At 41.1% G+C, this 12,860-nt stretch overlaps 1 protein-coding gene across 7 annotated transcripts in view; it reads left to right on the plus strand.

Annotated features, from left to right (window-relative positions):
- Positions 1-12,860, plus strand: part of ubr5 (ubiquitin protein ligase E3 component n-recognin 5) — a 167,208-nt gene that overhangs the window by 123,407 nt on the left and 30,941 nt on the right. For all 7 annotated transcript variants that reach the window (XM_043688514.2, XM_043688515.2, XM_043688518.2 and 4 more), the window contains 6 exons: positions 1,489-1,600; positions 2,169-2,300; positions 3,347-3,604; positions 6,246-6,514; positions 10,609-10,820; positions 12,202-12,432. In XM_043688514.2, the coding sequence (XP_043544449.1) occupies positions 1,489-1,600; positions 2,169-2,300; positions 3,347-3,604; positions 6,246-6,514; positions 10,609-10,820; positions 12,202-12,432 (1,214 nt within the window). The remainder of the gene's footprint in view (positions 1-1,488; positions 1,601-2,168; positions 2,301-3,346; positions 3,605-6,245; positions 6,515-10,608; positions 10,821-12,201; positions 12,433-12,860) is intronic.

Raw genomic sequence — 12,860 nt, forward strand, 5'->3', positions numbered from 1 at the left:
CAGCAGTGCTAACCGCTGTGCCACCGTGCCGTTGGAAGGGATACTGAGGGACAGGATTTAATATATATATATTTGGAAAGGCAAGGACTGATTAGGAATAGTTGACATGGCTTTGTGTGTGGGAAATAGTGTTTCACGAACTTGATGGAGATTTTTGTTGAAGATGGTGGGCGGCACGGTGGCACAGTGGTTAGCACTGCTGCCTCACAGCGCCAGAGACCCGGGTTCAATTCCTGCCTCAGGCGACTGTCTGTGTGGAGTTTGCACATTCTCCCTGTGTCTGCGTGGGTTACCTCCGGGTGCTCCGGTTTCCTCCCACAGTCCAAAAATGTGCAGGTTAGTTGAATTGGCTGTGCTAAATTGTCCGTAGTGTTAGGTGAAGGGGTAAATGTAGGGGAATGGGTCTGGGTGGGTTGCGCTTCGGCGGGTCGGTGTGGACTTGTTGGGCCGAAGGGCCTGTTTCCACACTGTAAGTAATCTAATCTAATCTAATCTAATGTAACTAAGAGAATTGATGAGGGCAGAGCAGTGGACACGATCTATATGAAAGGCATTCAACAAGGTTCCTCATGGTAGACTGGTTAGCAAAGTTAGATCACATAGAATACGAGGAGAACTTGCAAGTTGGCTACAGAACTGGCTTGAAGGTAGAAAACAGAGGGTGATGGTAGAGGGTTGCTTTCAGACTGGAGGCCTCTGGCCAGTGGTGTGCCACAAGGATCGGTGCTGGGTCCACTGCTTTTCATCATCAAATTGAAAGAGTTCAAAAAAGATTACCAGGATGTTGCCAGGGCTGGAGGATTTGAGCTACAGGGAGAGGTTGAATAGACTGGGACTATTTTCCCTGGAGATCAGAGGCTGAAGGGTGACCTTAGAGATTTATAAAATCGTAAGGGACATGGATAGAGTGAATAGTGAAGGTGTTTTTCCCAGGACTGGTGAATCTAAAACTGGAAGGCATAGGTTTAAGGTGAGGAGGGAAAGGGACTTAAGGGGCAACTTTTTCACACGGAGGGTGGTGCGTGTATGCAATGAGCTGCCAGAGGAGGCTGAAGGAATTACAACATCTTTAAAAGGCATCTGGATGGGCACATGAATAGGAGGGATTTAGAGGGATATGGACCAAATGCTGGCAGATCGGGCGAGACTAATTTGGGTATCTGGTTTGCATGGCCGGGTTGGACTGAAGAGTCTGTTTCCTTGCTGTTTTGCTGTATGATTGTAAGTAAAGCACATAACCAAAATACTCAGTCATAATTTGCAATGTCCAGATACCCAATAAGCCAGATGTGCTAGTGCCTTATGTATTCTGCAACACTGCTATAACCAAAAGCTTCAAAAGCAGCAGATAAACTGACTTAGGTTTTCTTACATGGGAGTGACTATCAAAAGTTTAACTTGAGAGCTGTGAAACACGAAGGTAAGTGCTGAAAATATGAAATGCACTCTAGAAATGTTTTTCAGTAATTTTTTTGTCCCATCTTCAAGGTTGAGGTCGTTGAAGGGGTAGCTGGAGAAGAAGACCATCATGATGAGCAAGAAGAGCAGGGTGAAGAAAATACTGAAGCTGAGGGGCAACATGATGAACATGATGACGATGGTATGGAACATGTATTTATGTCCTGTCATTTATCCTGGTACCACTTATTCGTGTTGTGCATTTCCAGCTGCGCATACTCACTTCTGATCTTTTCAGCATGCACAATAAAAGGCCAATTTTTTTAGTAAAACTTTTAAAAAGTACTTCACTTGACAATTTTTACGTGTGTCAAATATACTTTTGCTCGGTTACTATCATATTTGTGTTCACTAACTTTTCTTTAAAAAAGGTTTGACCTTTACTTCTACAAATACTCTTGGATGTCAGCAGAGGTAGCCTTTTTAAACACTAATTATAATGGGCTCCTTCTGCAAAGTTCTGTCTAGTGAACGCAGCTTGAACATTTATTTTGCACATTTTATTTTGTATGAGAGACTCTTTCCTGTTCATCCGGGATTATTGATTATTTTCTGTTTGTATTCATGTTGAGCCATATTAGTGTATGTAATCAATAGTTGAGAAGGTTGTTTAAAAGAATGATGGTTGAAATTCAACCTAAAATAAATCATCATTTTGTTGTGCTTCATTCATGATTTATATTGAGAAATTTTGTTTTGACTCCTTTTAGGGAGTGATATGGAACTTGATCTCTTGGCAGCAGCAGAGACTGAAAGTGACAGCGAAAGCAACCATAGCAACCAAGACAATGCCAGTGGACGCAGGAGTGTTGTCACTGCAGCTACTGCAGGATCTGAAGCAGGTGATTTAGTTACAATTCTATCAAATAATAAAGTTCAAAATCTTACCCAGCTCCTGCTTTGTTTACTATATAAATGGGTCACTTCGAGCAGTACTTGCTTCAAATTTTTGTTCAAACCAGCTTACTTGTAGGAAGTCTATTCATAATGCAATATTTTAATGAAGATTGGTTTTTAATGCTGGTTTGTAATGACCACTGTTATATACAAAAGCAGATTTAATCAGAAGGTCTGCACTATATTTCTCTCAGTCTTTGTTGTTAGCATGATTTTTGAATCCTAAATTGCTTAACTTGAAAGCACCTGTTTCATGTGAATATTGTCACTACTTCACCAAACTACAAAGAATACATTGGCTGTCTACGTGTAATTGCAGAGGAACCTCGGTTATCTGAACGAGATGGGTGGGCACTATTTCATTTGGATAATCAATTGTTTGGGTAATCGATTTTATCTTAAACAAGGGAAGCCATAATGATCTAACGCTGTGCTCTACCACAGAATTTGTTTAAATATAGTTTTAATGAGTCTGCTATTTAAACTAATCCTTGCAGTCTACCAATTATGGGTTAAAATGAGAAGTACTTACCATCATATAAATATTGTATATCAAATCCCGGCATTAAACAATGTCCTGAACATCACCTGCGATCGTAAGAGCTTTTGTCAGTTTTCGGGAACCCAGTCTTGCGATAGAAACATAGAAGTGCCGCCTCGCATTGTCTGCCTGTTTTTTAATGAACAGCCTGGTAAAGCTTCAGGGATACTGTAAACCACGTAGTTTTGTGAAGGGCAATGTAACAACCCCTACCTAAAAATACCCAGTTGCTGATGCTTGCGCTGCTTGTGTTTCTTTGTTTTTGCCAGTGTTTTCACATGCTCTTCAATATGGGTAAATCGAATACATTTACCTCTTTGTAACATTTTTGTGGAACCTTTAAATCTTCAGATAATCTGAAATTCTAATAATCGATATTCTGATAATCGAGGTTCCTCTGTAATCACGGTTACTTGTCTTTCTAACCTAGTAACTTGCCTGATTATTAAGGTGCCAGCAGCGTTCCAGCCTTTTTCTCCGAGGATGACTCTCAATCCAATGACTCTAGTGATTCTGATAGTAGCAGCAGCCAGAGTGATGATGAAGAACAGGATACATTTTTGCAGGATGAACCTTTGGAGAGAACCACCAGCAGTTCTCACGCAAACAGTGCAGCTCAGGCACCACGCTCTATGCAATGGGCTGTACGCAGTACCCAGAACCAAAGGTCAACTAATACTACTCCATCTAGTACTAGCACTCCTGCAGGTGAGTCTTAATGGAAAATTACTTGAGATTTTGAGTGTGGAGGTTGAGGATGGGTGGTTGACTTTGTGCAGTCAGCCCTTGCTGTTAATAATCATTTTGATGCTGGCTGTAACTTTGTAATCCTGGGTTCACGTAGATTAGCACAAGTCCAAAGTTGTGGCTTGCTACTTTAATCTCCAGTGTAGGCTGTCTTTTGGCCTGTTGAAGAGCTGGCCGTCATTGAAATAAGTGAGAATTTTAATTTTCCTGTACCACTTTAACTGCTGTAAACCCCCTTAAAAATTATTTAATTCAATTGGATGTTCTTAATGTCCCTTCTAAAATTTGAGAAACACTGGAATTGGCCTGGAAAACATAATTTTAAAACTGTAAAGGGCTATTTGTAAGACTTAGAATCATAGAGATGTACAGCACGGAAACAGACCCTTTGGTCCAACTCATCCATGCTGACCAGATATCCCAACCCAATCTAGTCCCACCTGCCAGCACCCAGCCCATATCCCTCCAAACCCTTCCTGTTCACATTCCCATCCAGATGCTTTTTAAATGTTGCAATTGTACTAGGCTCCGTCACCACCTCTGCCAGTCCATTCCATGCATGCACCACCTTCTGTGTGAAAACGTTGCCCCTTAGGTTACCTATATAACTTTCCCCTCTCACCCCAAACCTGTACCCTCTAGTTCTGGACTCCCCTACCCCAGAGAAAAGACCTTGTCTATTTACCCTATCCACGTCCCTCATAGTTTTATGAACCTCTATTAAATCACCCCCAGCCTCTGCTCCAGGGAAAACAGCCCCAGCCTGTTCAGCCTCTCCCTATAGCTCAAATCCTCCAACCCTAGCAACATCCTTGTAGATCTTTTCTGAACCCTTTCACATTTCACAACATCTTTCCGATAGGAAGGAGACCAGAATTGCACGCAATATTCCAACAGTGTTGTAACCAATGTCCTGTCCAGCTACAACATGACCTCCCAACATCTGTACTCAGTACTCTGACCAATAAAGGAAAGCATATCAAATGCCGCCTTCGCTATCCTGTCTACCTGCAACTCCACTTTCAAGGAGCTATGAACCTGCACTCCACGGTCTCTTTGTTCAGCAACACTCCCTAGAACCTTACTACTAAATGTATAAGTCCTGCCCTGATTTGCTTTCCCAAAATGCAGCACCTCGCATTTTTTTTTTAATTAAACTCCATCTGTCACTCGGCCCATTGACCCACCTGATCAAGATCGTGTTGTAATCCGAGGTAAGCTCCTTCGCTGTCCACTACTTCAATTTTGGTGTCACGTTGGAATATTTTAGCTTTTGTCGTTATCCCATATGATTCTCAATGTATTTTCATCCATGTAAAATGTGATTTCAGTTTGCTTCGTTACTTGTATGGGGTTCTGTCAAAATCTTTTCATGTGATCAGCAGTTTGGTCAGCCTGGTGACATTAGGCGAAAGTGAGGACTGGAGATCAGAGTCCAGATTAGTGTGGTGCTGGAAAAGCACAGCAGGTCAGGCAGCATCCGAGGAGCAGGAAAATCGACGTTTCAGGCAAAAGCCCTTCTTCAGGAAATGAGGCTTTTGCCCGAAATGTTGATTTTCCTGCTCCTCGGATGCTGCCTAACCGGCTGTGCTTTTCTAGCACCACATTAATCTTGAGCCTGGTGACATTACCCTAACTGCTCACTTTGCAGTCAGTAGCAGTGTCATTGCACAATGCTGGAGTTGACATACTTGCCGGAGACAGTGTTCAAATTTTAAATGAGATTTCCTTTAAAAGGCTAAATTAAGATCTTTGTATTTGTGACTCAATTTGAAATTTCCGCAAGAAATTAATTTGAAAACACCAAAGCAAAACATTAGGCTGCGTTTTCTTGACCCTGTGGAGACAAGTTTAGACAAAGGGAGTAGGAAAATAGTGAGAAGTCACATTCAGTCTGCCCATTGTACTTGGTTTTCCAGAGGTGAGCTGGAAGCAGAGTTGTTGCTCTGTTGGGGCAGACTGCCAATTAAGGTCCACCTTGATCATTATCTTTTTTTCAAATGCCCTATCATGGTAGTGGCTCCCTACTAATTGCAAAGCCTGGCAACTCCATAGAAACGGATTCTTGGTTCAAGCCAAAAGCATCCAGGACTCCCATGCTCCAAAAAAAGAGCTGCAGCTCATAGAAGTAAGCAAAACTAATCCAGTGAGAAGGTTCCCAAATCCACACTTTTATAATTCTCAAATTTTCATGAAATGGCCAAGAGCTCTTCGATGTTGGAGTGTCCTCGCTTCAGCGGTGCCCATCTCTCCTCATCAGGCTGATAACCATTCTCTGGTTTCTCTTGGGCCTATTGCTTTGGGAAGCATCTGCTGTTCTTAAAAAGAAGGGCAAACACAGGTTAACTAGAAACTCTCCTCAAGAAAGGCTGTGCTGCACACATTATTGACCTGTGTAGACTTGAAATCCCCATATGATGTCAACATTGGGAGCCAAGCACATGCCAGTAAATGTGGCCCATTCTAATTGTGAGCTGGCTCTCATTCTTTCTTCAATTTATATTTGAGAGATTTAAGAGAATATGGATAATTGTACTTGGTGTATAAATTTCATTGGTAATATTTTAGAGAACAGTGATTTCTTCACACATCTGTCTTTCAGGGGGCTCAGCAGGTTTAATTTATATTGATCCTTCAACCTTGCGACGCAGTGCTACCATCAGTACAAGTGCAGCAGCGGCAGCGGCAGCTCTGGAAGCAAGCAATTCCAGCAGTTACCTCACATCAGCAAGTAGCCTGGCACGAGCTTATAGTATTGTCATACGGCAGATCTCTGACCTCATGGGTTTAATTCCAAAATATAATCACTTGGTGTACTCTCAGATACCAGCTGCCTTGAAAATAACATATCAGGATGCCATGAACTTGCAGGTTTGTACTGTTATGTGCTAACAAAATAGAGGTAGCAAGCATTTTTGGTGTCTTTGTTTAGAATGATTTTTTTTTGAGAAATTTCTTTCATTCCCTAATTTATAATTTCTTGCCTTCAGGCACCCACTGATCCAGTATTTACCTCGTTTGCTCCAGATTTCATGATTTCCATGATATTATTTGCTTTTTATTTCCATTCAGTCTTATTGGGTTTAATTTCCTCGACGACTTTCAACCCTGTTCTTCACTTTGCATTGACTGACGGAATGGAAAGTCACAAGAAGCTGCCATATATACACAATAAAGAAATTGTACAACAGGGCTGCCTCTCATGATTTTCCATTCCATCAGACAACGCAAAGTGAGTGTTTCTCATCCATGAGATCAGCTTCTCTTCCTTACTCCCATGCCAGCTAAAGTTGAAATGGTTGACTTTTCTCATCTGTTGTTCCCCTCCCTTTTCTGTAGCTATTAACATTGCCATCATACTCCTAATGTTTATCAATGATGCAGCTTAACAGAGCCATCTCATTTCACCCACATCACATTACTTATCCAGTTGTTGTTCTTGCTGTTATCTCCAGAATCTGTTTTTCATCCCCACCCCCCATTTTCTCACAATTACTTCCTGTGGCAATATTATCCATGGATATGGAGTTGGTGTTTATGCATGCATATATTGCCAACAGCCAGCTTTAACACTCCACTGCCTCTTAAATTTTCAATGCCATCTTTCTTGGCAAACTGAGTTTCTGACATCCAGTCTTTGACAATTTGTATTTTCCTACAGCCAAACCAAGGGAAGCTAGTCATCTTCATTTGGCACAGTGACTCAGTGGTTAGCACTGTTGCCTCACAGCACCAGCCTCAGGTGACTGTGTGGAGTTTGCACATTCACACCGTGTCAGCATAGGTTTCCTCTGGGTGCTCCCACAATCCAAAGATGTGCAGGTTAGGTGAATTGACCATGCTAAATTGCCCCTAATCTTCAGTGCTTTGGAGCCTCCTGTGAAGTGCTGCTATACTGTATTTGGGTCTATTGATAGGTAGTCCTTAGGCGGTTGGCACCATATTTCCATTTCCTTGCTTGTCTGTGTCTCGCAATACAGCAGTGCTTCACAGGAGGCTCCAAAGCACTGAAGCTGTCACCTAGACAGGGAACAACACGTCTGCAAATCAACTTCCCAGCTCAGCGAACATACCTACAACCACGGCATGTGGTCGAAGTTCTATACCTCTCCCAGTAGGTGCAGAGCTAGATCACCAACCACTGTTAATCAAAACAAGACTCTTTGCAAGTTGTGTCCTTTTTGATCCTGAGCTGAACTTTCAAGTCCATATTCTCTGTTACAGAAAGAGACTGGTTGCTTCCTCCTCAGTTACATCATTTGCCTCATCCTGGTTCAACCCATTTGCTGAAAAACACATCAATGGCTCATTGCCTCAAATTCATCTATTTCTGTGTGCTGGCAAGACGTGTGCATCTGCTACACTCCTTCTGTTCATTAGATATGCTATGCCCTGTACCCCATTATATGCTGGTTCTACTCACGTATTTTCCTTTTTTATTAAAATGTGCTAGAACTAGCAGATCACACAAAGGGTACTCTGGAGTCATACAGCAGAGATCCATCGGCTCAACTCTCTTCAATCAAAACCCTACGCCCATTCCTTTCCACAGCAACTTTTTATGCAGCACATACCCTTTACTTCTCTATCCTCACTGTCTAAAGTCACAAGCACTGCTTTCAGATGGAACAACAATGGGGTGTACTTTTTTCAATACAGCGTTCACGGCATCCAGTGCAATTGTCTATATGCTGGAGAGGCAAGGCACCGGTATGGTCATTGCTTTGTGGAACACCAAAGTTGTCTGTTAGCTCATTTGGCTGGATGGCTGGTTTGTGATGCAGAGTGATGCCAACAGTGTGGGTTCAATTCCTGCTCTAGCTGAGGTTACTATGGAGGACTGTCCTTCTCAACTCCTCCGCTTAATTCACCACACATCATCTCTCTCTGATGACAGAGCAACCCCGTGGTAGGGTAGGACTGGCAACTCTACCTTTTTAATCTGTAAGGGTGATCCTGAGTTTCCAGTTGCTTTTTATTTTAAATCATCACCTTGCTTTCACACTAACCTCTGTTCTCCGTCTCCTGCTTCTCCAGTGTTGATCAACCCAAGTGTGAAGAAGAGCACCTGTTTTTTTTTTGTTGAATTGACCCTTCACCGATTTACCAGCTCAACATTGAATTTGTAATTTTTTCATCCATTTTGTTTCATTTTTTTCTAAAACAAAAGATCTTATTCTATTTGGATGGCAACTGTTCTTCATTTTGTCGTTCAACGAGGAAGCTTTGATTCCTTTGTTACAAAGCACTGCTGACACCTAGCTGTTGGATCTTCCCACAGGAGTTCAATCATGAGCCAGACAGCTTGTCTGCCTTTCTTGACATTTACGCTTTTAAAACCCACCTTTTACCAAGCTGTTATTCACCCTTCCTAGAATTTCACTCTTTGCCTTTGTCGGTTTGTAATTATGTAGATGTGAAGCACTTTGAAATGTTTTTCTGTTTCAAAAGTGCTGTTTAATCACCATTTGTAGTGTCTCTCTGAGATTTTGGAATAAATACATAAAATTCTGGATTAAAATGTCAACATGATGTGGAAAAAAAGCAGAATATTCTAAATTTCCTTCCAGACTGCTCTTAATGTCAGTTATATTGAAATACTATTGAGTTCTCCTGTTTTGCCACAAGTTTTAAACGTTGTGGTATTTGAACCTCCATTTTTCTTCACCTCGGTGTGTTGTTTCCTTTAAATTAGGAATAAATTTAATATTCTAAGGTTCTCCTAGCTGATGATTAAAAGATTTTGAAGTGTTCCAGCACACACTTACTCCACTGTAAGTCCCACATCTGTGAAGAAAATTACGCTCACTCATGATAGCAACTGAAACCTTACCAATAATCTTTGTCTTCTGAAAGGCAGTTTGGTAGCCCAGCTCACCTAAATCCCAGATTGTCATTGATGGAATTTTTACTTTTGTTTAAGCCACAAAAATTGTTTTAAGTCTCCTGCCGTGTTACTGCAGTAACGTAACTTGATATCAATGTTTTCTTGACCTTATTTCTGTATTTTACTGAGAGATATGTTGTTGCAAACCTGAGCAATCTTAATGTGATAACAAGATGTTAAGAGCTTTGAAGTACTGATGTTGACCTTTCATCAGGTAGTTGCCTTCATCAGGAGCGGCGCTCCGAAAGCTAGTGTGCTTCCAATTAAACCTGTTGGACTATAACCTGGTGTTGTGTGATTTTTAACTTTGTACACCCCAGTCCAGCACCGGCATCTCCAAATCAAGATTAGAGTGGTGCTGGAAATGCACACCAGGTCAGGCAGTATCCGAGGAGCAGGCAAATCGACGTTTCGAGCAGGAGCCCTGATGAAGCCCCACTCTAATCTTGACTCAAATCTCCAGCATCTGCAGTCCTCACTTTGGCTTCCTTAAATTAATCACTGAACTTGTGTTCAAAGTTGAACTTAATTCTGCATGCAAATAATTGCCTCATTACCTGCCCCCTCAGTTTGCCATATAACATGTTACTTATGTAAAGTTTCTGTGCCCAGACTTTCTTCTTACCACAACTAACATGTTACTGCAGTTTTCTGCAAGAAGCATGAAAGGCTGATAGAATAAGGACCGCCTCTGCATAAGGACTACCTAAATGTTCTTAAGCTCCGAAGGGCAGGTTATTTCTCTTCTGGTTCCACAGTCCCAATTAGATGGCATTCAAATGCGGAAGTTGAACTAATTTTAGATTGCAGACTTGTAGCTAAGCCAAAAGTGAGGACTACAGATGCTGGAGGTTAGAGAATAGAATGTGGTGCTGGAAAAACACAGCAGGTCAGGCAGCATCCGAGGAGCAGGACCTCGACGTTTCGGGCAAAAGGCCTTCATCAGTCTTGAAACTTCAACTCTCCTGGTCCTCAGATGCTACCTGATCTGCTGTGCTTTTCCAGCACCCCACACTCGATTTGTAGCTAAGGCTGAGACTGGGAAATTGCTTAAGATTTTGTTTGGTTGTTTCTTCAGAATTATGTGGAGGAAAAGCTGATGCCCACGTGGAACTGGATGGTTAGCATCATGGACTCCACTGAGGCACAGTTACGCTACGGTTCAGCATTGTCCTCTGCGGGGGATCCTGGTCATCCCAGCCATCCTTTACATGCTTCTCAAAATTCTGCCAGGCGTGAGAGACTAACAGCACGTGAAGAAGCCAGTCTGAGAACATTAGAGGGAAGAAGGTAACCCCTCACTTTCTGGAATCTTGCGTTTTAATGATATGTTGTCATTTAGTTGAGGTGGACTGCTAAAGTCATAGTGTACTTTATTCAGGTAGTTTGCTCCAGAGTAATGCCATTCTTGGAAATGTTATGTGCTACGGATGTCAATTTCCCAATTAAGCTAGTTCTCCGGCTGCTTTGACAGCTTTTCAGGCTATTGACCTGGTTTCTATAGAGCTACCCAGAGATAATCTGCCATTGGCTTTGTGGGAAAAGTCTACCAAAAAATTTCTTTATATAAACATGTTCCCTGCCCCCAAGATTTTATTCATATCGCTTATCCATAAAATTTCCATAAATACCTCAGGAGAACACCACTTCACTGCCCCCTCTGCATGAAGAGATTTTTACGTTTAGTTAACTTTGTATGGTGTTAAATTTTAGGTGCATAAGGTGGATTTGATAAAGTACTGTGCACACACTTTAATCTGTACAAGAGAGATGTTCCGATAATGGAAGGGAGCGCTGACGCAAATTAGGGCATTTTGAAGTGTATGAAGAGGGTAGTTGACCACCAGTTGTAATGAGCATTGGTGTCATGTTACTGAAGAACTTTCTGCCCATCCTTTTATTTCTTGAATAAAAGTTAAATAAAAATTGTCACCTACTGGATGATTTCACTTCAGGCTCAGCAACCCTTTTATTCTGCATTGCTTAACATGAATATGTTTTTCATTTTTGCCCAATTACATATTAGGTGTGCAGACCAGGCATTCTCACAGAATGAATGTGGAGTAGGAAAATAAGTTAAAGGATGTTGCACAATGTTAAGAAATCCAAAATTATGCTAATCAGTACTATCTGATTCAATTCAAAACTTGTGCATTTGATAGTTGGAGGAATTGGAATGCATTAGTATGCATTCATTGCACACTCCCTATCATGTGCATTAGCCTCTAAACACTATTTGATAAATATTCCATCAAATATTTTATTTGCTATAAAGTAAGAATCTAAATTTATGGTTTTGGAATTCACATTTGGACCTGGTTTGATGTTATTGTGTTGAGGTATTTGTAAATGGATTACTTAAACATGTTTAATTTTGACTGAAATTATCTCAATGGAGCCATTGTGCTTAACAAGCAGAAGTATTATTAGCATGCATAGCATCAATGTTATCTGTCCAGAAGAATAATACTTTTTAAAAATCAAAATTTTAAATGTTCAAGTTCTATTGCACAAAATGTTAATCTAATCATTATCAAACTAAATGCAGCATAGAAGGCAGGCTTTTATGCTTTATTTGGTCTGATTTACTTTTGTACTGAGTTAATTTGCTGTGGATGAATTGTAGATGTTGATGCTCATTGTAATTTTGCCAATGTTTTTATCTTCCCAGACGTGCTACTTTGTTGAATGCTCGTCAAGGAATGATGTCTGCACGTGGTGATTTTCTCAATTATGCCCTTTCTCTCATGCGTTCCCATAATGATGAGCATTCTGATGTACTACCAGTGCTGGATGTTTGCTCATTAAAGCATGTAGCATATGTCTTCCAGGCACTTATTTACTGGATTAAGGCAATGAACCAACAGACAACGTTGGATACACCACAACTGGATCGAAAACGGTATTTTGTGTTCAGGTTTTTAAAAACTATTTTTGCATTGTGTTGATAGAAAAATTACTTTATTGTCCACCCTTAATATACCTAATTGACCGTCTTGTAGTCTTACTTATGATACTACAGTATTTTGTGCCAGTGCAGTGCAGCAAAACAGTGGTATTTTGATGAATGGGTAACGGTATAAATATGTCTTTGAGAGTTTATAACACACAATCTCAGTATCCCTTTGATCTTGTTGCTCTTATTTGTCTTGTGAATGGAGTTTACAGAAGTAGGACTTGTGCAGTGCATCCTGCTGTAAACTGTGACCACAGTGAACTGATGGTCGAGGAGATGTGTATTGATTCTCGTGGAAGGTACAGCTACTGGATTGCTGTCCTGGGTGATATAGAGCTATTTATATTCTTGAAGTTATAGTTATCCCCCTGGTG

This window comes from Chiloscyllium plagiosum, unplaced genomic scaffold (genome assembly GCF_037043375.1).
Source record: "Chiloscyllium plagiosum isolate Xiang-an unplaced genomic scaffold, Cpla_swu_hap1 HiC_scaffold_4, whole genome shotgun sequence".
Taxonomy (NCBI): Eukaryota; Metazoa; Chordata; class Chondrichthyes; order Orectolobiformes; family Hemiscylliidae; genus Chiloscyllium; species Chiloscyllium plagiosum.